The following is a 26,729-nucleotide window of genomic DNA, read 5'->3' as shown; positions in this document are numbered from 1 at the left end:
TGCCCTTATTGAGCGATTATCCTTGTATGTCTCTTTTTCTGCCCTTCCCTTGACTTCTGTACGTTAGCTTTAATACCATGTTGAACAATCTAGAGTAATTAGAATTAGATAGATTCTTCTATACTTGTTAACAATTTATGTAATGATTTTACTATTTATCTTATCTTTATCTTCTTCTTATTATGAGTGTGTGTGCTTACTTTATCAAACTTCTACCAAAACAAAGAGACAAAAACACAAGAAGTTGGCATCCTGCTAGGGCAAAAAACTTCTCCCTCTTGGAGAGGAAAACCCACACATAATTATTCTTATAGTGATTCTAATTGATGAGCACCAAGACCATTATACTTGACCCTATATGCCATTACAAGACCAAGACACCAATCCTCTTCCTTTTTTACTAATGATATCATCAGCATTGTTGCACCATCATCAAGGTCTTCATCAATGAGATCCTCATAGTGTGATATGTATAGGAGAGCTACCTCTAGATCCACCAATTTCATGACAGTCTCATCATAACTGTACCTTCACTTAGATCATAGCCTTTGTGACTATGTCTCCATCAAGAAGGAGATCATGACTGTGATAGGATCATGACCGCACCTTAATATATGTCAAGATAAGTGAATCACTGTGAGATCCTTCTATCATACTTATGCTGAGACTATGTATGTTATTGTGTGATCCGTGAGAGTCTTTTCATCACTCGTTATGCTGAGATTTTTTGACTGCCTTTTATTCCTATACCGAATCCTTCATGATACTCTCTAGCATGTTGAGACATACTCTTATCATTTTACCTATGCCTAGACTCTAACCATTTCAGAAGCACCCATACGCGATTGCTATGAGGCTGTCCATCCAAAGTCTGATCCTTACTGTTATATGAATAAACTTGGTCCTGTACCCATCTGAGATCACAGAGGAATGTGAGTTCCTGCACCTCTTATGTTTCATAGATATCCGAAATTATCTGACTATAATTATGAACATTACATGCCTATTTATAGTGGTTTTACCCTGTATTTGGGCCAACATGAGCAATTGAGCTGTTGTGTTATTTGTATGAGCCGTTATTTGTTTAATTCATTTTTACGGGCTGACATGGTGTTCTCTTCATTGTTTTACTTGTAGTCTTATTTGTTGAAGAAGCAATAAAAAAATGTACCCATAAAATGATTGAAATATCAATTTGATTTGACTTGTGACAATGGATTAATGCTAGGGTTTATGTTATCCTATAAGTCTCATGGTTCATTTTTCTTACTTTTATGAATATTCTTCAAAATAGGTCTTTTCTTTCAAAGAGAAGACAAAATGTATTGAATTTGGAAATTGTCGAAGTAAATGACTATGAAACGCGTGTTCATGTAATGCTAGATGAAAACACAACATTGAAGATGTTGACGTGACATTATTTTATTATGTCATATTTTCTCAACACCACTTTGTTATGTGTCTCTAGATGCCTTTTGTTTGTGAGTTTTATGATAAAAGTAAAACCAAGGCCCACATCACTAAAATATTAGTGCCATTGGACTCATGGAAACAAATTAGTGCTAGAAAAACCCTTCTACCATTAGTTTCAAGGTTTTGTGATTATTTCCAGGACCAGGGTTTTGATTCAAATTCACATTCAAGGGTTCAATTTTGAAATAGTTATTCCAAATTCTTTGGTATAGTGTTGGGCTAGGTCTTACTAAATAATCTTTTTTAAAATTTTAAATTGCTTCATTGTATTACTTTGAAAGTTAGAAGAGTATTTATTAGTGGTTGACTATCATCTCGATGTATTTCCATTTTCCCAACGTGTTTATACTATAGCATGAATTGAGATATGAATGTAGGAATCTGATCTTGACGACCATGGGTATTAATTCCTTAACTATTTTAAATGGTATTTTAGAGAAAAACAACATTAAACTAACAAGATAAAAGGGGTGAAATACAATGATAGTAAGTTACATTAATAGAAAGTTGTTGATGATGGTTGGAATGACACATGTACATCTATCTGCACAAAGTTACCATATCACCTGGAATAGATCACCTCTAATTTACTCACGAGACTCAGTGGATAATAGGTGGACCACCACAACACGTGAAATAACTCAATTCTAATTTAATCAGAAGACTCCGTGACTAATACGTGGACATTCATTTATTCAATTTTAGGTGAATTCCACTATTAACTACCTTGTCAAACATAACTTTGAAATATCCTCATTCTCGCTTTTGTCAGACATCATATTTGAAATCTCAAAAGTTTTGTTTAAAGATATTTTAGAGTGGACCTCATTCCATTTAGAAAAGATATTTTTTAAAGGATGTGGTGTTTGATTCATTGTTTTAAAAAAGGGGGGATTTTGTTTTTAAAAGAAGGGACACATTTATAGTAAAAAATGCCTTTTTTTAGTGCCTCACCATGGACTCTGACTCTGCATGGAAAAAATTATGGTCTTTAAGAATGAAGACTTTCTTGCTAATCCAAGAATGTTTGGATGCCCTACCAAATGGTTATGTAGAACTGACCCAAGAACAATCAGTACCCATGAACAATAATCAGAGGAATGCCACTACAAAACTAAGAGAAATGAGCACAAAGCCAAATGTTGGATAGAAAACTCATTGAATGACTCTATCTTCGACAACATAACTAATGCATCAACAACAAAAGAAGCTTGTGATATTTTGAATGTTGCATATCAAGGTAATGCTAGAGTGAAGATAGATAAATTGCAAACATTAAGAGCATAGTTTGAACCCCTAAGGATGATAGACACGGAGAATGTTGATCAGTTCATGACTAGAGTCATGGGAATAGTCAATCAGATCAAAATCATTTGTGAAAAAATTACATATCAGAAGATTATTGAAAAATTACTTTAAAGATTCCCAAGAAATACGACATGATTGTAATAACCTTGAATCCAAAGATTTTACAACTTTCTGAGTAGAACGGTTGATTGGATCACTTCTGGCACATGAAACAATACTCAACTTGGCAGAAGACTCCATGGAACAAGCTTTCAAAGAATAACTCTCTTTTCCTAGAGGAAAAGGCAAAGGATATAAAGGTGGAAGCAAGTGAGGCAGAGGCATATCAGGACACCATCATGCAGTAGGGCAGTGGAGACCTCCATAAAAGCAAACTCAAAGAAAAAAAAAATGGAGAAAATCTAATGTTCAACTGCAAGAAATGTGGGCATTATGGACATAAATGTAGAAAGAAACAGTCTGGTCAATAAAGAGGTAGTGTCCATCTATCCAAGAATGAAGGAAAATCCTCTAAAATAATTTTTCTTTCGTACCATCTCTCTGAAGACACTCAAAACAAGGACCTTTGGTTGATGGATAGTGGCCGTAACAATCATATGACAGGTAGAAAAATATGTTTTCTTATCTTCATGCTTCCATAACATAAAAAATTAATCTTGGAGATCATTCTTGTATTAAATATGAAAGGAAAGGCATTGTCCTTATTCTCACTAAACAAAATCAACACAAATACATACCTGATGTTTATCATGTTCTGCATTTGAAGCATAACCTTATTAGTGTAGGAAAATTGATGGAACATGGTTATGATGTAATATTTCAAGGGAAAACATGTTTTTTTTTTTTTCTCGATAACACTGATCTATTTATATTACAAAAAGTCAAAAATATTACAAAAATTACATCTGGGCCAAAGCCCTGTACCTTCAGAGAAGATATCAGTCATTGCTACCTTGCATAGAAGAGCGACACGTAGCATACAGTAATCGACACGGTGGATTCATTACATGACACGGTGAGTACCGAAACTGACACGATGGATGCATTACTGGACAAGGTGAACACAAATCGACACGCTGCGTATGGAAAACGACATGGTGAACATGTTGAACGACGCGTGGGCTGAGACTATGAACCGAAATTACAGACATAAACTCCATAATAGATGTACAAAATCATGAAAATGAAAAGGTCAGAGAAATTCATTCCTTGCTGCCCAGACTTGGCAACTGCTGAGTTAATCGTCATCCGTGGTGTGAGGTTCATCAGATGCTGGACCCTTGAGCTTTTCCGCTGCTTCCTTACCCTGGCACGAGCTCCTTTGAGCAGGTTCCTTACCCTGGCACGAGCTTCTCTGAACAGGTTCGCTGGGGCCAGCTTCATCCGTCTGAACCGGACGCGTGAAGTCTACAGTGGGAGTCTCCATGTCGACCCGCGGGACAGTCACCGTATCCAAGCGCCCACGAGCACTGCTACAATGCTCCACAGTAACCGACACTATCAGAGTGTTATTAGCAAAAGCACAGGGAATTCTATATCGAATGGCCGGATGTTCCGAGTGACCACACTCCGGAATGCCCCAATTGCCTCTAGCATTGCGGCCTGGAGGCCTGTTTTGCTCAGAGGTAAATTCAACTGAGGACGTTGGAGAAATCTCAGGCCTCTGAGAGGCAGAATGCCCTCTAGCCATTCCTCTACGACTGCTCATCCTGAGCCTCTCCCTTGGCATTTGGCGATGGCTTCCCTCACCTATAATTCCTCCAGAAACCTTGTTCCAAGCAATAACCCACTCAAACGGCTTGGAATGCGGCAGAGAGGTCAGGGAGGCAACCTTAATAGCTCCCATGCTCCTCGGTTGTTGCAGCGCATTGAATGGCGCCAGCAACCTCCTGTACATTCCCCCGTCGTTCCCCTGCTCCAGACTAGACAGCCTAACTACATTCCTCTCCACGCAAAACATTGCGAATTTGCTGATTGCATCGCCTTCCGGCGAATTTAAGGAGCCTGCTCCTTGGCTTGGCGTGGCTTGTCCGGGTTGACAGAGGCCCATGTGACAAGCCACATGCCTCATAACTGTTCTAACTCGCGGCATGGACAGTGATGTCACCCGCATCCGGGAGAAGGAGATCTTTTTGCACCAGAGAGATGCAATCTTTCTTAAGTTGATCATCTTCTACCAAATCCATGGCCCCCGAGAAATACGATGTCGACTGAGTCGCTCCTTGATTAGCCAATCGATCTGCTACCTGGTTTGCTGATCTTCTGACATGCTTGAAGGTTATGTTGTGGGGAGTGAGTAGCTGTTCCTCCAAGGATTCCATACGGCTTAGCAGCCTCCAACTTTTTGCAATTTTGACTGCTCTGGCCCCTGCTTGTATTCGTTTGGCTGCCTCTATTAGTATGAGCGAGTCCCCTTCAACTTCAAGGGGAGAGAGGTTATATTGCTCGGCCAAACATATTCCTTTCCAAAGTCCTTCCAGCTCTGCCACGTTATTGGTATTTTTGCCTAGAGAGCCATAGTATAAGAGTTTCACCTCTCCTGAGTGATTTCTTATGACTCCTCCGAAACCTGCAGGGCCGGGATTGCCTTTGGCTGCTCCATCGAAGTTGATCTTGTAGGAATTTAAGGCTGGAGGGGACCATGATGAAGGAGAAGCCGATATGGAGCTGGGAGCCGTTTTTGCTTTGACCAGGGGCTTGAGATCTAGATCCCATGCCTTCATTATTCTGCATTCTTGAGGAAGATCGGGCCAGTCTGTGTCATTCCAGATTCGGATGGCCAGGGTTTCTTGGATATTTTGCTTGAGAATGAGCCAAAGATCATCCATGGAACGGTATGTATTGTTGAAGATCCGATGGTTACGCTCTTTCCACAGAGTCCAGTACAGGAATCCGGGAATGATATTCCATAGAGAGTTTAGAATTTGACTCTTAAATGGATTTTTGACCCAGTTTCTTATGTTTTCCGTAACGTCCATCTGTCTGGGAATTGCTCTCATATGACAGTTTTCAACTTTCTTCCAAATTTGTTTTGCGAGTGGGCAGTCTTCCATTAGATGACTGATGGTTTCATTATTGGCATTGCAGTTTGGGCATCGGGAGGGCCCTATGAATCCTCTTTTTAGTAGATTGTCCCAAGTAAGGATGCGCCTTTTACTTAAGAGCCAGATGAAGGTGGAGATCTTGGGCCATAGTCCTTTGTGCCAGACTTGCTTCCAAATTTGGTCTCTTTCTTCTTGGAGATTGGAATAATGCAGATTGTGAGCTTCTTTGGTGGTGAAGGTGCCCCTGGTTGTGTATCCCCAACGTAATTTGTCCTGCTGGTTTGAGAGACGAATTCTCCTTTCTTGGAGTTCCTGTTCTATTTCTGTATATGTTTCTCCTTGCCAATCTGTTTGCCATTGTTGCGCGGGTTTCCATATATGAAGATCGTGATTTGAGGAAGTCTGCCAGAACTGGTGAACCTGGGTGTGACCTATTTGCTTCATGTGTGCCTGCCCAAGAGGTTTGTGGAACAAATTTGCGAGTTTTGGGAGCTGTTGCCAAGAGTCCTCCCAAAATCTGGCATCCGTCCCTGAGTGTATTTCCCAAAAGTTGTGTTCTTGAATGAAACGGCTTTGCTTTTTTGCATTGTTCCAGATGAGTGAACCTTGCACCGTTGGGTTGATTCTGATGAGATCACTCCAACTGCTGCCTCTGGCATATTTTGCTTGCCATAGTTGAGCCCATGGGGAGTTCGGTTTGGAAACCCAGTTCCACCATATTCTGGCACCCATTGTATTATTGCTATGTAACGGATCCCGAAGTCCTAACCCTCCTTCTGACTTGGTTTTGCACACCTCTGTCCATTTGACTAGAGCCCATTTCCTGTTTAAAGCAGTGGAACCCCAGAGGAAGTTGCGTTGCAGAGTGCGAATAGCCTTCAGAATCCCTTTTGGAGCTGCCAGGATGGAGAAGAGATAGAGCGGCATTGCTTGCAGGACAGATTTAATGAGAACAAGCCTACCAGCTAGATTAAGAGCCCTGTAGGTCCATGAGGAAAGCTTTGATTCAAGTTTGTCCAGAAGTGCTCTCCAGGACACCTGTTTGATCGCAGAATCGGAAAGAGGGGCGCCTAGATATTTTGCAGGTAAATGGGAGATGGTGAATCCCAGAGATCTGGCAATGGATCTTTGCGTGGTGGGGGGGGTATTGAAGAAAAAGAGCTGGGATTTGGAGGCGTTAATGGAGGTACCAGAAGCTTCAGCAAAGATATTTAGAAGGGTTTTGAATGCGGCGGCTTCTTTTACAGAGGGATGCCCGAAGAGCAGAGTGTCATCAACAAATTGTTGATGGGACTGTGGAGGGCGGCCGTGGAGAGATAAACCTTTGAGCGCTTGGGATGAAACGGCTGATTTGAGTAGCCTACTTAATCCTTCGGCCATGAGGACAAAGAGAAAAGGCGAGAGAGGATCCCCTTGCCTTATGCCCCGAGAGGATTTGAAGGGAGGAGAGGGAGATCCGTTCAATAAGACTGAAAAACTTGGAGAAGTAATGAGGCTCATGATCCATCTGGTCCAAGTTGCGTTAAAACCAAAAGCTAAGAGCATTTTACGTATATAATTCCAGCTAAGTTTGTCGAAGGCCTTTGAGAGGTCAAGCTTGAGAAGCATACCTGGTTTTTTTAGGAGCTTTAGAGAATGTATGACTTCATTTGAGAGTATTATACCATCCATGATTTGTCTTCCCTCGACATACCCTGTTTGCTCTGGAGAGATTAGTATAGGTAGAAGAGGTTTGAGACGATTTGCAATGACCTTTGAAATGAGTTTGTAGATCACATTGCATAACGCTATTGGTCTGAATTTCTCAGGTTTGCTGGAGGCTGCTTCTTTGGGTACCAAGGCTATGAAAGTTGTGTTGAGGGCTGGGAGGACCCAGTGCATGCAACGAGATTCATCCACTAGATTCCATACTTCAACTTTGATGAGCTCCCAAAATTCATGAAAGAAGTTGGCTGTAAATCCGTCTGGCCCAGGTGCCTTGCCATCTTTAAGTTGGGCCATGGCTTCTTCGACTTCCTTCAGCGAAACAGGTTGGAGAAGCTGATTGTTGTGTTCCTCATTGATTAATTTGGGAATGTGCTGTGTGATGGCGCGGATTGCTTCATCTCGATTGACTTCAGGTTCCTTTAGAATGTCCTTGAAGTAGTCTGTGAATTCTTTTTCCATTTCTTCATGAACTTCAATTCTATCACCCTGTTGGTTATTGACAAAGGTTATTTTGTTGTGCATACGCCTTTGAATTGTAGTTTTGTGAAAGAACTTAGTGTTTTTTTCCCCTTCTTTCAGCCAACTGATTCGGGATTTTTGTTTCCATAAAATTTCCTCTTGTTGTTGGCGTTCTTCTATCTGTCTCCATAGGCTCTGCTCTTGTTGAATTTGTTCTTCGGTGCGTCCTGCAAGAATGAAATTTTGTTGAAGTTCTTTCATTTGCTGCTCCAGCTTCTGTTTGCTTTCCTGTATGTTGCCAAAATGGGTACGGTTCCATCTTTTTAATACTTGTTTCAGATGTTTTAACTTTTCCTGAAACTGATACATCTTGGCTCCCGCTGGTGGTGAATATGATGTCCAAGCTTGAGTTACTATGTCCTTTAATTTGCTATGTTGTAGCCAGAAGGCTTCAAAGCGAAAGGGTCTGTTGCAGCCATGACCTGGTCTTGACCAGTGAAGCAGAATGGGCCAATGATCCGAGCCACTTTGTGGAATTATTGAGGTGCTGAAGTCTCCTCCCAGGTGGATCGCATTGTCAGATATAAGAAAACGATCCAACCTTGAGGCTATATGGTGTGCTCCTTTGCGCTTGTTGGACCAAGTAAAAATACCATTGGAGGTAGGAATGTCCATGAGCTGATTGTTCTGGATGAATTGCTTGAAGCCCGAACTGTCGCTGTCGAGCCGCACTCTGCCTCCTTGTTTTTCCTCCATTGATTTTATGATATTGAAATCTCCCCCCCCAATCCACAAGGGGAAACGTCTATTTGTATTAAGGAGAGAGATCGTGTCCAAGAGGTCCAATTTTTGCTGAATCGACTGAGGGAAATATACATTGGTGAGGTGCCCATGAATGTTGGTGCCTATAAGATGGAAAGTGGCTTGAATGAGATGGAGAGTGGCATGGAAATTGTCCAACGTAACTATCTGCGGATTCCATAAAATAGCCAAGCCGCCTGACGCTCCTGAAGCGTCGACAGAAATTGACCTACTGCCTGCCCATATTTTGCTGCCAAGTTTATCTATCATTGTGCTACTGCTTTTAGTTTCTTGGAGAAAGACTACTGCTGGTTGTTCTTGCATAATCAAGTTTTTTATCATTCTGTGTTTTGAGGGACTGTTGAGTCCTCTGACATTCCAGGATGTGAGCTTCATGGAGATTGCGTTGAGGGTTTGAAGAACTTTGTCAGCTTGGGAAATAACCCCGAATCCATTAATGTCTCCCCAATTGTTATTGTTCTTTGAAGGTCTGTTTTCCGGCCTCTTTTCTTTGTTTCTTTCATGATTTTTTTTCCATCCCAGTGACTACCACCTTGAATGCCCAGACTCTTGTGGTGATGTACTCGCGACAAGACTCCTTCAATTTTATCTATTTGCCAGAGGGGGATTGATTCATATTCTTTTTGTTTGCATGCATTCTCCAATTTGGAGATATCCAGCTTGGAGATATCAAACTCTTCTAAGTTTACATCTGCTCTGTCTTCCTCCATAGTGATCGGAATGTTTTGCTCCATTTCCTCAATATTATCATGAAGACTTAAGGCGAGAGCGGCATCAAGATCCATATCTGAAGCTATTTGATTTTCATTCAATTTGGATTTCCCTTTGGAGGGTAAAGGGGGGTCGAGATCTGAGACAGATTTGGTGAGCATCAGAGGGGAAGCATCTGCAGGTTTGGAGATGGTGGGATCCGAAGGAGATAAGGAGATGGATCGGTTGGGGGGGGTTCAATGGGGATTTGATGGACCTGGATTTCAGAGTGGGATGGATTTGGTGAGTCCTGAGAGGCAAGAACCGTGAATCGGTTCTGGAGGTTCACCTTGGGTCCTGGATCAGGAATGGCCTGGTTTTTCTTGGCATGCCGGCGACGAGTGGGGACTTTGGTATAGCCATCTTGATCCTTATTTGTCTCATTCGAAGGAATAGATGGCTGAACATTTAAGGGGCAGTCACGGAAGAGATGGCCGTGCTCATGACATTTTCTACAGCGAAAGGGGATATGTTCATAATCTAAAGACTGCTTCCATTCATAATCATCGTGAAAGAGACTTACCGTGTCTGCAAGCGTCTTGGTTAGGTGCATCTTGACGCATATCCTGGCATAGGAGGTGTATTTGCGAGATTTTGTTTCGGTAGCAACTTTGATAAATGTCCCCAGCTTGTTGCCTATATCAGCCAGTGTCTCTTCTTTCCAATATTCCACAGGAAGTGAATACATTCGAATCCAAACAGGGGCCCAGCTGAAGTCTTCTTTATCCGGATTGAATCTTGGCTTCCATTCAGTTAGATACAGACCGGAGGAGTTGAAGAAGTACGGGCCACCTTCAAATACTTTCGTTTTATCTTCGAGACAGTTGAAAATAGCTGTGAAGAAACCCTTTGGGCCAAGCTGCAACGTCACTTGTCCTTTTGGCTTCCATTTGGAAGCTATCCAGCCTTGTAAGGCTTTCTCTGTGGGCCAAAATCCCAGAAACTTTCCAATGAGAGCGTAGTCCTGCATGTATTGTATTTCGCTATTGATACGGTGGCTGGGAAGATCCACCTTGATTGATTCTGCCGCTTTGGGTATGCAGGTCCTGGAAGTCGCTTTGGTCTTGGATGATTCCGCATTGGTGTATTTGTCCTTGTTTTCTGTGTCCTCTGCATTCTGGGCTGCATGCTGCTGTTCTGTCTGCGTCCTTTGCTGGTTTTCTTCTGTGTTTAAACCTGTGTCTGCAGTGGGCTGGATCACAGGCTTTTGCTTGTTGTCAGTCATATGTGTGTCCCGTGGAGGGGAGGCAGAGCTCTCCCCTCCTGCGTCTGGTATCATTTGCGGCCGTCAATGGAGAGACCTGCAGAATCGATGGCAGGTCGAAAAATGGCGGCTAGGTTTTTTGTTGTCCTCTAGCGTATCGCCTCAGAGCGCATTTTTTCATTCTCTAGTACCTCAAGGGAAAACATGTTATATCTATGAAAAACATCCTAATAGAAGACTAATAGAAAAGGTTGAAAAAACCAAGAATGGGATGCTTCCATTGACTCTTAGAAGTAGAAATATCTCATAGTATTAAGTCCACAATGTGTCAATAATAGATGAGTCTCATCTATGGCATTTATATGGCCACATCACATTCAAGAGTCCAAGTCTTCTTTAGAAACACTCAATCATCATTTGTCTCCCTATTATGAATGAAAAGTATTCTAATTGTGAAATTTGCGTTTTATATGAGCATAAAAGAGATAGCTTTCCAACATCTTCCTTTAAAGAAAAAGAGCCTTTAGAGCTAGTCCATGCAGATATATGTGGCCCAATGCAGACAGAGTCCATTGGTGGTAGTATTTATTTTCTAACATCCATTGATGATTATGACATGAAGATATGGGTGTCTTTTTATCAAAAATATATTAGCTACTTTCTCGAGATTTAAAGAGTTCAAGGAAGAAGAAAAAAAGCATAGTGGAAAGTCTTTGAAAGTATTCAAGTCTGAGAGAAGAGGAAAATATAGCTCCAATGACTTCAAATATTTTTTTCAAAAACAAGAAATCATCATGCAAGATATACTCCACAACAAAACAGAGTACTAGAAAGGAAAAATCTGTCGATCATGAACACGATGAGATGTATGTTTCATGAGAAGAAGTTGTCAAATAACTATTGGGATGAAGTAGTTTCAATAATAGTGTCTGTTATCAACAAATATCCAACAACCAATCTAAAAGATATAGTACCTCAAAAACCATGGGATGGTAAAAAGGTAAATGTATCTCGGATTAGAATTTTTGGAGTAATAACATTTTCACATGTTCCTCGGAAGCTAAGAAAGAATCTTGATGATAGGAGTGAAATATATATTTTCGTAGCCTATAGTGAGAAGTCAAAGGCCTACAAAATTTATATTCCAGTTACCAAGAAGTTTTTTTAAGAATAGATGTTAATTTTTTTGAAAATAAATCTTGGTCTGATCATGTTGATGAAGATTTAAATTAGACTTTTTATCCAGTAAAACAACCAAGATTGCAAGTTCAAGAAGAGCCATACCATTCTAAAAATGGTACATTTTCAAGCAGTGAATCCACTGGTGATTCAACATCTTCAAAAGATAATTAGAAAAAAAGAAGAATTAGAGAAATATATGAGTAGGAGCATGAGTTTAACCAGCAAAATTTATTTTCATTTCGTTCATCTCAAGCAACCCATTTTGAAGAAGCAGTTAAATCAAAGCATTGGATTGATACAATGAACCAAGAAATTGTTGCCATAGAGAATAACCAGACTTGGGAATTAGTTGATATCCCAAGAGACAAAACCAAAATTGTTGTAAAATTTCTATGTAAGACCAAGTTGAATAAAAAAGGAGAAATTGAGAAACATAAGTTAAGGTTGGTTACCAAAGGATTCTCGCAACAATTTGGTGTCAACTATGCTAAAACCATTTCTCTAGTAGCAAGGTTAGACATTGTTAGAACCATCTTATCCACAACAACGCAACACAAATGGAAAGTCTATTAGCATGATGTAAAATATTCCTTCCTAAATGGTATATTGCAGGAAGAGGTTTATGTAGAGAAGCCTCCTAGTTTTGAAGTTCCAGGAGAATAGCATAAAACACATATTTCATTAAAATTTGAACTTTTTTATTACAAGGACATCACTAGAATTGAGTTTTTTGGTTATTTTGAAATTCTATATCCACTATTTAATTCCAAATTTAATAAAATATGTGTTATAAGGTATATATATTGAAGAAAGCATTGTATGGCTTTAAACAAGCTCTAAGAGCTTGGTACAGTTGCATCAATACCTATCTAATCAAAAGTGGATTTTGGAGAAGCAACCATGAGCCAACTTTGCATAACAAAGGTCATGAAGGTAAAACTCTTATCATATGCCTTTATGTAGATGATATTATTTATACTCACAATATCATATTAGAAGACTTCAAAGTAGAAATGCAAACAAAGTTTGATATGACAGATCTAGGGGTCATGCAATACTTCTTAGGCATCAAAATTCACCAGCATGCTAATCAAATTTTTGTTGGTAAAAAACAACATGCCACTGATATCATCCAAAATTTCCGAATGACAAATTGTAAACGAGTTGATACACCAATTACTGAAGGCACCAAGCTAAGAAAATAATATATAGAACCACTAGTTGATCCCACATTGTATAAAAATCTAGTTGGTATTTTGTTGTATCTCACTACAACTAGACCTGATATCATGCTTGCAGGAATTTCTATATTTAGGTTTATGCAATCACCTAACATTTATACTGGAAGGTTGAAAAAAGTATCTTAAGGTATGTTACAAGGACCATACACTATGGTTTGTTCTATACACATTCTGAAAATTGTTCACTTTCATATCATACAGATAGTGATTATCCAAGGAGTTTAGATGATAAAAAAACACTTCATGGTATGCTTGTCATCTTGGAATCAAACTAATTTCACGGGAATCCAAGAAACAATCAATCATTTCAATATCTTCTACAAAGGAGAAATATGTAGCAGCAAATTCAACAGCTTGTCAAGTGATGTCGTTGAGAAGATTGTTAAAAGATCTATCAAATATTCAGAAGGAGCCAACTCCTACTTACTGCGATAAAAGTTTAGAAATTTCTTTATCGAAAAAGAATTTTTTCCACAAAAAGAGCAAGCACATTGACACACATTTTCATTTCATTTGTGAGCTTGGAAATGATGGGAACATAATACATGTTTTTTGTGGGTCCAAAGATCAGCTTGCAAATATTTTAAGAAATCCAATGGGAAAAAATGTATTTTAATTACAAAGAGAGCACTTAGGAATTGTAAGTGTCTGTACTTGTAATAGTTTATATTATGAGGAGATGTTGACATATTAATCTCACTACCTAAAGGTGTATGAGGAACCTTGCATCCATTTCATGATTCCCTTAACTAGATTAATTAATCACCTGCTTTAAATAATGAGCATCACATCAGGAAAGGAATCAACATCATCAAACTGACACATTAGTCAATCACATCATTGAACACCAATATACATTGGAAACCCCATAGGGTGAAAACTAGCAAATGTTTAATTTTATTATTAAACGCTACTAAGGGTGTTCACCCCTCACTCAATGGTTTATAAGGGAGTCCAACCCTTATGCATTGTTAAAATATATTACAAATAAATATCATTACAATACATCATACCTAGATAAAAGCTATTAAAATCATTATGAAACCATTTACCCACAATCACCACTCTCTATATCCTTATGGCATAATTGTTCCATCAGTAGACCATCCTGTAGCTTGTACTCATCAGCATGGATCACTAGTTCTTATCTGCCACAATGTTAACATAACTTGTCTTCACCACAAATCACCATCCTTTCCTATCATTGTTGTTGTCCAAAAGCTTTGGTAACATGATTAGGTAGAGTATTAATCAATAAATAATCAGTCTTTAAAACTGATCTTTTATCATCTATTCATGTGCATACGTGAGATGTAAATATAAATCAAAAAATGCTTCTTCTAACAACATTGTGCATGTATAAACAAATAATTGTCAAGCATGTCAAAATAGTTACCATGTTACTATGATCATTCTCACACTAGCACACATTCATATAGAAAGGAAACCAATATAACCATTCATTGCATTTAAAGGATACTAGCAACTTATATTTTTTTCCATGCATGTAAAAAGATAAAAACTTATTCATGAGAGCTAGCCCCTTAACGTCTTCTTTGTGCATGTAACTAAGTAATCTTTCCAATACAATAGACATTATTATAATACATAAAGATACATGGCCACTTCTAAGGGAAGGCTAACATGATCGTCATCATTACCTTGAAAGCAAATGCAAGTCCCTTTTTGAAAAGCATCTTTCCCAACATAGAGCTATTTACAAAATATATTTTATGCAAAAAGACATGTGTTTCTCTAAAGCAAAACTAATGTGTTAGCCATTATTTCTTGCATGTAGATATATGTATCTTAAAAAGGATCTAACATAATACTTATTCTTTTCTGCGCACAAATCCATGTTTCTCTTTAAAATGTCTAAGACAATAGCTCTACGAATCCATATTTCTTTTTAAAATATATAACACAATGTTTCTATTTTCATGCATGTAATCAACTATTATTTCTATGCTCCTACAAATGTGTTATTTTCACATAGTTATTTTCAAGAACCCAACATAGTTTCGCTATCTTTTAATGTACAAATTTCTTATGAATTTGTTTCGAAGAAAGTGTCATAACAAAGTTCTCATGCATATGTTTTCAAGAAAGTATCATAATAAACCTTTATTTTGGGCATAAGAGCTAACATAATAATAATTTTAAACCATGCAATTAAATCAAACTATCCAATATACAATACAAAAATCAATTATCTTTTTACCCACCAAAACATGTAACTTTTGCAAACTCTTACAAAGGAATTAACAACATTGACTTCTCTTTCACCCATAAGAAAAGAATATTCCTTCCAAAGAAAATTCCTATGACTTATATTATGTCTGTGCATTTGATCTATGCATAGGTTATTATATTTTCTCATAACTATGTATTCTTTTTTTCAAAATAACTCTCTCAAAACTCTCTTACCCATGATAATCCATGGGAATATTTTCCAACACTATGGAAATATTGTACCATGACTAATCACAAAATCATTGTGTTTTTTTTCAAGAACATCATAATATTTATTTATTCTAATTAACCCAAAGGTCATAGTTACTTATTTTTTTCTGAAAAAACACTTATGCCTTATAAACCCATAAGGTAGTTATTAAAACTACACATTTCAAAGGAAATCCCACTTCCCAAGAAAAATAATCTAATTATATTTTCTCTTTTATTTTTCACCACCCATGAAAATATTTCACAAATTACCCTCTTTAATCTATATTCACTTGCAAGAAAATAACTTGGATTTGTTATTATTTCATACACCATTACGAAATCCCTTTTCAAGAAAAGAGCACACATCTTATATTTTCTTACATAAAAGGCATATGCAATGTTATATAAAGGCAAGCAAGATTACTTATCTTCTAGTGGTGCAATTATATAATAACAATATCTATCTATATGTAGTAATATATTTTCTTTACTAACAAAAATATAAAATATCAATCTTTATCTACATGTAGTAATATATTTTCTTTACCAAGAAAAATATATAATAACAATCTTTATCTACATGTAGTAATATATTTTCTTTACCAAGAAAAATATATAATAACAATATTTATCTACATGTAGTAATATATTTTCTTAACCAAGAAAAATATATAATAACAATCTTTATCTACATGTAGTAATATATTTTATTTTTACTGCATGAATGTATATATATTTCTTTTCCCGAAATCTATTATAATTTATTAATCATTCCATGCAAGAATGACATATATAAATAACTACAACGACATGATATTTTCCGAAGAATCTCAAAACCAACTTATTCTTCTAAATAAGGAATGCAGTTGCTTATCTCTTAGTAAAATATATATGGATAATCTCTTGTAGACCATAGAAACAAACCGTGCCTCTTAGTAGTCCATGATTATGATTGGAAACTCTTTCTTGACCCACTATGAAGAGGAGCCTGAGCATAGCGAAGAGTATCAAGGAAAAAGGGTGAATATTAAATGTTGCACTCTCTAATTCGTGCCCTTAACATCATTTCCTGTCGAACTTGATCATGGTGTCTCCACTACATCCATGTCCTCAACCAAATAATAATCGTTGTAAATGAGATTTGATCCAACAACTCACCAAATGCAAACTGAAAGGGATATGGATAAGGTGAATTAGCATGAAATCAACCTAACAAACTAACCTTTCACCACACTGAACTGTGCTACTGATATGAGAGACAAATAATTGTCCAAATGTATAGATAGGACCATGCTCGAGCCTCTCTAAAACACATGCACAAACCTATGGCCAAAAAAATGCATGTAGTTTGAGTGTAGTGTTATAGAACTTAATCCACTCGAAGGAAAAAAACCAAACCAATCCACCCACTCCAAATGGTTTCCTTTGAAATCACAATGGTAGTTACAAGTCGTTCCATAAATACGTCTTGATTCCAAACATCCACAAGTTAAACAATAATATTATGTAATTACACGAGTTTTGGTATGGATATTACCTACTTCCCCCCTCAAAGTAAACACCGTCCTTGGTGTTTATCGTTATCTTTTACTCACAATATCACAATTAAAACAATCAAAAGGTGGTACTTCACCTTCAAAATGAATAATTTTATTTCCAATATAGACTCATAAGAAAAAAAATATGTTTTATCAATAATCATAATCAATTACGACTATAAAAATAACCAAATTATACTTTCCATCACATGTCCATTATTAAAATTCATAGAATAAAAAAAAAAATTGTTTACCATCTTACCATTACTTACCCATTACTCTTGAAAGTCATGGTCACTTTTATGAAAGTTCTCTAATAATGGATTGAAAACCCGTCTACACTCCATGGAAAACACCCTGTAATAAATGACTAACAAATCCAGTGTAATCATATTAGTCACAATATTTTCAACTAAATAAAATACTCTTAACTATCAATCATTCATGAAATGTTAAGTGACATTTCAATCACAGTACTTCTACAACTACTTAGAGAGAACCAACACTCTAATAACCAAAATGATAAATCATTGCACCATGTGCGAACTATCTTATGTCTTATCTCCCACTAAAGACATCCACACAATAATTATAAAAGTACTTAGAGAGCACCTAGCTCTCCAATCATTGAAATTATCAATAAATGCAACAAGTGCACAATGTCCTAACTCCTTCTAAGACAATTAAAAGATTAGTAATACAATAAAGGAACTTATATTTCCAGTCTAATGTCCATAAAATATTTACAAAATTATATAGAAAATTCATTTTTAATGTAACACATAACTTATTAGTTAATTTGTTCTACTATGAGAACCACAATGGAAAAATAATGCTCATCCCAACCCATGGGAGCTAGTTTACATAGCCAGATCGAGTCATTTCCATATCCAAAAAATTCTCTAACACAGACCATACTAGGTCTAGTATGGAGTTACACTAGGCAACCAACTCCAGAATTCCAATGACCACATAGTGTTGAATACAATATTCCTCTTGGAAGTGTCCTACCTATTCCTCTCACAATGTCCTGTCTATGAGGAATTTTGGGCCTCTTCCAACCGGATCCAAATTAACAGAGTTTCTTCAATCCTTTTACACTCTTCACCATCTTGGCTAACTCTTTTCCCTTACTGATATCTTTTGTCTCTAAGGACAGGAAATCTTGGTAGGAAAGTTCCATCAACCCCTTTGGGCACGAAACCACCATTAACCCAAGGCCTTCTAGCCTTTCACAACTATCCACAACTATATGGCATGTTAAATTTATATTTTAGAACTCTTTCCCACCATAATTGATATAACGAACCATATTCACATTATCATTAACAAAAGAAACATTCATGTACACCATGCATTTATACTTAACCCTCAACATGGGTCCCTAATATCTAGATTGATAGGAAACATAATTGACATACATGTTGTATGCATTCTAATTTTCCAAGTAACGCAATCATGCCTATCATATAATATTATACTTTCTCATTTACAATTGCAATTAACATTGCAACATTTTACCTTGAAAGGTTTTCTCGTTGCCATTGAGCTACCACTACTTAATCCCATCATCAATGTTAGTCATACATATGCATCATTTAACAGTTATTCACTTTCCAAATTATTTTAGTTTCATGTATACAATATTTTTCATGCATAAAAATATATGCAAATACTCATCAATGTGTAAATGTCAATAATAGTTAAGGTAACAACCTAAACATTTCCAATTTCCCACTATGTATTGTCATCAACATACCAATACATGAAGTAACTACCATAATAACTTAGTTACATATTGTATTAAGATTAATTCAAATTAAATTCATGATTATAAGTTTTACTAGTTAGTCATGCAACACTAAGCAATCACAACTACCAACCATCTTCATGCAGCCAAGAATTAATCAACAATTAGTTATTACAGTCAAGTCTCACTACTTGGCTCATTATTTAAATGGGATTCTTCCAATGCCCTTTTTAAAACATCCTACTGTCTTATTCAAGGAACCTCCCGATATTTTACATTCATGCATTCACTCATTAAAAGTAGTGCATTGTAACTTTAGTCATGTTCATTGAATGTATCATTCATATTTCCATATTTGCAAATGTGTGTAGTCAAATTTCACTTTCACTAGTGAGTGTTCAAGATTGTTCATGCGTGTAATAGTGGTTTTATTAGTCTTTATCCTCATCAGAATTCAAATATCATGAATATAGTTTTGCAACAAACTTATTACTTATTACCCTTCAATGTAGTTATAAACATGCACCATACATCTCAATTCAAAGTATTCTGCTGCATTTATCAATATATAGATTGTACCTAAGCTAATGCCCACTAGTAGAATACCTCAATTTTGTTTCTCCTTAACAATTCCCCAAAGGCAACAGTGTCACAACCTTTATCTCTGATATCACTTGTAACATACCCTGGTAACCTCACATAAAAATGCATGGAGTTAATAAAAATTCACAATTTATCCATAGGTAACTATCCAAATTACTAATCCAGATTCATCATTAACCATTAGATAGAATATTCATAATTACATAGAGAAACTCTCAATAGAGGAATATTAAGTTGCATAACCATTAACAAAAATTGTTCTAGTATATTAACGTAAGTTGTATTATGAACCTTACATCCATTTCATGATTCCCTAAACTAGATTAATTAATAACATGCTTTATATTATGAACATCACATCAGGCAAGGAATCAACATCATCAAACTGACACATTAGTCAATCACATCATTGAACACCAATATACCTTGGAAACCCCATAGGGTGAAAACCAAAAAACGTTTAATTTTATTATTAAACACTCGTGAGGGTGTTCACCCCTCACTAAATGGCTTCTAAGGGAGTCCATCTGTCATCCATTTTTAAAAAATATTATAAAGAAATATAATTAAAATACAACATACCTAGCTAAAAGCTATTACAATCATCATGAGACCATTTACCCACAGATCACCACTCTCTATATCCTTATGGCATGATTGTTCCATCACATGACCATCCTACAACTTCTACTCACTAGCATGGATCATTAGTTCTTCTATGCCACATTGTTAAACATAATTTGTCTTTGGCACAAATCACCATCCTTTACTGTCATTGTTGTTGTCAACAAGCTTTGCTAACATGATTAGGTAGATTATTAATCAATCAACAATTAGTCTTTAAAATGATATTTAAACATCTATTCATGTGCATACATGAGATGTAAATATAATATCACAACATGCTTCTTCCAAAAACATTGTTCATGTATACACAAATAATTATCAAGCTTGTCAAAATAATTTCTCACACCAGCACACATTCATATCCAAAGGAAACCATTGTAACCATTGATTTCATTTAAAGGATACTAGAAAATTATCTTTTTTTTCTGTGCATGTAATTAGACAAAAGCTTATTTAAAGAGAGCTAGCCCCTTAGCTTCTTCTTTGTGCATGTAACTAAGTAATATTATAATACATAAAAATACATGGCCAATTCTAAGGGAAGCCTAACATGATAGATGTCATTATCGTGCAAGAAAATGCAAGTCCATTTTCGAAAAACATATTTCCCAAGATAGAGCTATTTACAAAATATATTGTATGCACAAAGACATGTGTTGTTCTAAAACAAAACTAATGTGTTAGTCATTATCTCTTGCGTGCAGATATATGTATTTTACAAAGTAAATCTAGTGCATTTATTGCATGTAATTGCATATTTTACTTTCTAGGATCTAACATAATACCTATTATTTTATGCACACAGATCCATGTTTCTCTTTAAAATATCTAACACAATAGTTCTATTTTCATACAAGTAATCAGCTATTATTTCTATGCTCCTGCATATGTGTTCCTTTCACATACTTACTTTCAAGAACCCGACATAGATTCTCTATATTTTAATGTAAAAATTTTTGATGCTCATGCATCTGTTTTCAAGAAAGTAGCATAATCAACCTTTCTTTTGGGCATAATAAATAATATAATAATAATGTTAACCTTTTATGCATTAACAAATGTAATTAAATTAAACTATCCAATATACAACACACAAATCATTTATTTTTTTACCCACCAAGACATGTAGCATTTAAAATCTCTTGCAAAGGAATTAACACCATTGGCTTATCTTTCACCCATAAGAAAAACATATTCTTTCTAAAGAAGATTCCTATGAATTATATTGCCTCTGTGCATTTGATCTATGGATAGCTTATTATATTTTCTCATAAATATGTATTCTTTTTTTCAAAAGAACCCTCTTACCCATGAGAATCCATGGGAATATTTTCCATGGATTTATTAAATAACTAATCCTTTCCAACACTATGTAAATATTGTACGATGACTAAGGAAAGAACCATCGTATCTTTTCCAGGAAGACCAAAAGATTTATTTATTCTAATTAACCAAAAGGTCATAGTTACCTTTTTTATTCAACAAAGACTTATGTCTTATAAATGCATAAGGTAGTTATTAAAACTACACATTTGAAAGGAAATCCCACTTTCCAGGAAAAATAAGCAAATTAGCTTTACTCTCTTATTTTTCACCACCCATGAAAATGTTTCACAAATTACCCTCTTTAATCTATATTCACTTCGACGAAAATAATTTGGATTTGTTATTATTTCATACACTAGTAGGAAATCCCTTATTAAGAAAAGAGCATGCATCCTATATTTTATTATATAAAAGGCATCTGAAATACTATATAAAGACCAACAAGGTTACTTATCTTCTAATGTTGTAGTTATATATTTTCTTTACTAAGAGAAATATATAATAGAAATCTTTATCTACATGTAGTAATATATTTTCTTTTTAATGCATGCATATATATATATATATATATTGGTTTTCCTGAAATCTATCATAATTTCTTAATCTTTCCGTGCAAGAATGACATATATAACTAAGCACAACAAAATGATATTTCCAAAAGAATCTCAAAAACAACTTATTCTTCTCAATAAGGAATGTAGTTACTTATCTCTTAGTAAAATATATCTGGATAATATCTTGTAGACCAGATAAAAACATCGTGCCTTTCAATAGTCCATGATTATGATTGGCAACTCTTTCTTGACCCACTATGAAGAGGAGACTGAGGCTAGAGAAGAGTATCAAGGAAAAAGGGTGAATATTAATGACAAAATTCTCCAATTCAGGCCCTTGTCATCGTTGCTTGTCGAGCTTGGTCTTGGTGTCTCCAGTTCATCCATGTCCTCAACGAAATAATAATCGTTGTAAACAAGATTTGATCCAACAGCTCACCCTGCAAACTGAAATGGATAAGGCTAAGATGAATTAGCAAGAAATAAACCGAACAAACTAACCCTTCACCACATTTAATCACGCTACTAATATGAGAACTGAGGTGAATTAGCATGAAATCAACCTAAAAAACTAACCCTTCACCACACTGAGTCACATTACTAATATTTGAAAGAAATAAATGTCCAAATGTATAGATAGGACCATGCGTGAGCCTCTCTAAAATGCATGGAAAAATCTATGGCCAAAAAACCGCTTGTAGTTTGATTGTAGGGTTATAGACCTCAATTCACTCGAAGGAAAAAAAACCAAACCATTCCACCCACTCTCAATAATTTCCTCTAAACCAACAATGGTAGTTATAATTCGTTCCATAACTACTTCTTCATTTCACTCATCAACAAGTTAAATAATAATATTATGTAATTACATGAGTTTCGATAGGGATATTACACACATTTTCACGGACATGAAGCATAGCTAATTTTCAATTTTATTACATTATCATTTGTTCATCATGCATGATTAGATTTCCAAATTAGGAAATCACATCCATTTGTTAGCGAGCTTCCCCATTTTTATTATTTTTCCCATGAAAAATTAGTATCGGTCGAATTGTAAATTTATGAAAATGTTTAGGTTTGTTGGATCTATATTTCACTTTAATTGTTTTTTATGACCAGATGAGATCCATCTTAACTATGGATCTACCATGGTGGTGAGAGGGATGATTTTGAAAATTTCCCATTAGATTTTATTCATTTTATATTTGCAAAAAATATACATTTAAATTTTGTAGTACAAAATTTGTTGCAAAATCGGACAGTTGAGGACAATAATTATTCTCTAGCCAAAATAGGATAACCCTAAACTTTAATAATCAGGCACATCACTCGAGGGCCCTATGTTTGTATCCTGTGCTTCAGACATGTGACACACTAGAAAATGTCCTAAAGCATGACACATGCCAAACATTTTGACCACACTTGCCTTAGATGTTTTAGTCACCAAGGCAAAAAAAGGATGTGTTTCCTGATATCGACTTGGAAAGAAGTGTTGAGTTGGAATTAACTAATTTGGGTCTCAATGAACTAGTGTTGAAATTGTCTCTTTTGATAAAGTTGATACTCTTAAGGGGTCATCCTCCACAAAATAGGATAACCCAAAATACAACTGCTTCCATTAATATCCAAACATATCATCATTCTTCATTGGAACTGCTATCAGTGATCAAGCTACTTCCATGACTTGGGTTATCTGGAGGAATTTTTTGTTGATTGCATTGATTGTTTTCTTCTTCTTGATCTTGTTTCATCTGCAAACATAAAATTAAAGTGTAGTGAGTGTATCTACATTACTGAGAATAATAAAAATTGAAATAAATAATATGCATCAATGTAAATTGAAGAAATGTACCATAGCAAGTTGTGACTAAAAAAAATTTCACATGCTTTCAAAACCACATCTCATGCCCTTTTACAACAAGTATTCTACTGGCATAGTTCCATATATTGTTTCTTGCATTTTTTAAACCCCATTATAAATCATATATTTAATATAAAGTATTTTTTTGTTCTATTAGTTATAAACTAAGAGAAGTCAAATAACATAGATACTTACAAATTCCACAATTAATTTTTGATATTCCATTATATACTCACAACTATTATTTAAACCAATGTCAATTAATTCTTCCAATGGCTCTTCTTTTTATGTTAGCACCTATTTGAAGACATTCAAGGATGGTTGTTGTTAAACAACTTAAAATATTCATAAATGAAACCTTGAGTTGTTATAAGGAAATATTAACAATTACTCACACACTTTGAAATCAACCCTTTTCTTCCTTGTTGTCATGTTTTATGTGTTGAATGAGTTCCATCTTGTTTTTTTTTTTTGCAAGAAAATACTTGAAAATTAATATTTAATGCTAATTTATTTTTTATATGTATAAATTCAATCATGATTACATACATTTGAAGCATATTGTTGTTGAGATGGCTCCTCTTGTGATGCAATTATCTTCATTTCTTTAACCATCTCCTTATACAATATTTTCGACATTCCTACTGGCATGATTCGTATATTAGCCCGTTGATCATTTGGGACTTTCGTAATCTTCCTAAAAAAATTAAAAGATTATTTTTATAATGATATATGAAAGTTAAATTTAACAAAATCGATATTAATAAATTAATTGTTTAATGTAATATATACATACAATTCTAGAAAATCATTTTATACAATTAGGACTAATACCTTTTGAATTATTCCTTTTTGTTGTTGTATTTTTTTGCTTTTGCAGTTTTGACATGTCTCATTAACCATTGCTCTAGAAACACTTCCTGTATTTTAGATATAATTTTATTAGTAAAATCATTGCACATATTTTTTTATTGTAAGAGGAAAGTACATATATATGTTCATTCCACTAGATCCCTCATAGTTCTGTAAAAGAACAAACCCTTTCAATAACATCCAGCACCACTCCGGATGAGTTAAGGATGAATTCATTGTGATTTACATGTTCCATAATTACTTTTTTCTTAGAACTACATTGATATTTTCCTCCATTGTTTCTCCTTGCAGAGCATTAAACATATATGAATTAATATATTGTTTGAAACATCTTATATAATACCTTGAAGTATATTATTAATGAAAATTAAAAAAAAAAATCATATTGGATAGTATTTTCTCATTCATCTGATTCATCATTCTACACTTTTTATATTAGCCTTTTATGCTCTTCTGCACTTAGATTAGAAATAATATTATCTAACTTCTTAAATTTGTGGCTCTACATGACACATGTCAACTAATACATATTAGTTAAACTTAGATATAGCTGAAAAATCTTAATTTTGTAAAGAATTTATAAAGAACTTTCCTTCTATGATTTTTTTCATGTGTTGTCATTGTGTCGATCAATACTTTTCTTACTTGAGACCTTATAATAGTTTTTTATCAACATACAAATTAGAACATTAAATAAAAAATCCACTAGATATATTTTACAAATAAATCAAATAATTTTTAAAAAGTATAATATCTAGTAACCAGTGTGTTTATCTTAATAAATGCACCGGTGCATTTATAAGATTAAACACACTAATATTTTAATTATTCAGCACTGTCATGGAAAAATAATTTTTAAAAATAATTTTAAAGTAGGATGGTGCAATTTGTAAGGCTAAACACACCACATTGATTTAACATTGCTATTAGGAACAGACGCATAAGTGAATTATTACACTGGGAGCAATGATGAACAAACTGGACAGAATCAAAAGTGTTATAATATGCTGGTGCATTGAAATTCGCTAATAGGCCCGATGCGTTATATTATAGAGGGTGAACCACGAAATATATAGTAGTTTTTAAAAAAAAGGAGAGGGCTAACAGTGAAATTTGTAAAGTTAAACTCAACAGAATGATTTAACGTTGCTATTAGGAAACTATTGGATAGAATCCAAAGTGTTATAATATATTGGTGTGTTGTGTTACTCAAGTGGCCCTAGTGTGTTATGTTACATAGGAGACCATGTGAAACATATGGTTGTTTCGTAAGATCGAAGAGGGTTAATGGTGTGATTTGTAAGGATCAACGCACCACAAAGATATAATGGTGTTATAACAAAGAGGCGCGTCCATGTGTTATATTGCACCAAGAGCAACAACAAAAAGACTAGACAGAATCAAAAGTGTTATAATTTACCAGTGCATTGTATTACTCAGGTAGAACCGGTGCATTACATTGCATATGGTGCACCGCGCAACATATAGCCATTTTAAAATAAAGAGGAGAGTACCGACAAGGTTTGGATATAATTCAATAAGTGATTCCCCTACTTTATATTTTAAACGACCTATATATAGTAAGTACACAAACCCATTAAATCTAATGTTCCTAAATTGAAAATCCCTAATTGTGTAGTGGTAGAGAAAGTTAAATCCTAACATGAAATTTTGCAGGAAGAAGCATTGGTTTAAGGTAAGTATTGAACTTTTTTTATTTTATTTTAATTAAATTTAAAAAGGAATAAAGATAGTAAAAAATTTACTATTAAAGCTATAGTAAATTTTTTATTATACAGGGTCTTTAATTTTCGCTACAACAAAAAAGGTCATTGGTGAGGGTCATGCCTATGACGGACCTTTAAGGTCCATCACCAATGTCACATATCGTGACGATCCTTGAGAAAACATTGTTGTAAGTGCATTTAGTGATGTTACTTTAAATTTTCTCACCAAAAA

At 35.2% G+C, this 26,729-nt stretch overlaps 1 protein-coding gene and 1 pseudogene across 1 annotated transcript; one reads left to right on the top strand and one right to left on the bottom strand.

Moving 5' to 3' along the window:
* Positions 1–8,167: 8,167 nt before the first annotated feature.
* On the bottom strand, positions 8,168–9,062 carry LOC149169235 (uncharacterized). Its single transcript, XM_089425124.1, has 2 exons — positions 8,322–9,062; positions 8,168–8,218 (listed from the first exon to the last, which is right to left on the bottom strand). Exons 1-2 carry the CDS (start codon positions 9,060–9,062, stop codon positions 8,168–8,170), a joined length of 792 nt encoding a protein of 263 aa, XP_089281250.1.
* A 1,792-nt stretch (positions 9,063–10,854) lies between these two features.
* The window catches only part of LOC149169234 (conserved oligomeric Golgi complex subunit 5-like), a 133,318-nt pseudogene continuing 117,443 nt past the window's right edge, over positions 10,855–26,729 (top strand).

The sequence above is a fragment of the Pinus tabuliformis genome, chromosome 4_2 (assembly GCF_031772625.1).
Source record: "Pinus tabuliformis cultivar Carrire ecotype Pingquan chromosome 4_2, CPIR1, whole genome shotgun sequence".
Taxonomy (NCBI): Eukaryota; Viridiplantae; Streptophyta; class Pinopsida; order Pinales; family Pinaceae; genus Pinus; species Pinus tabuliformis.
The sequence above is the reverse complement of the archived record's forward strand: the minus strand, read 5'-3'. Positions and strand labels throughout refer to the sequence as shown.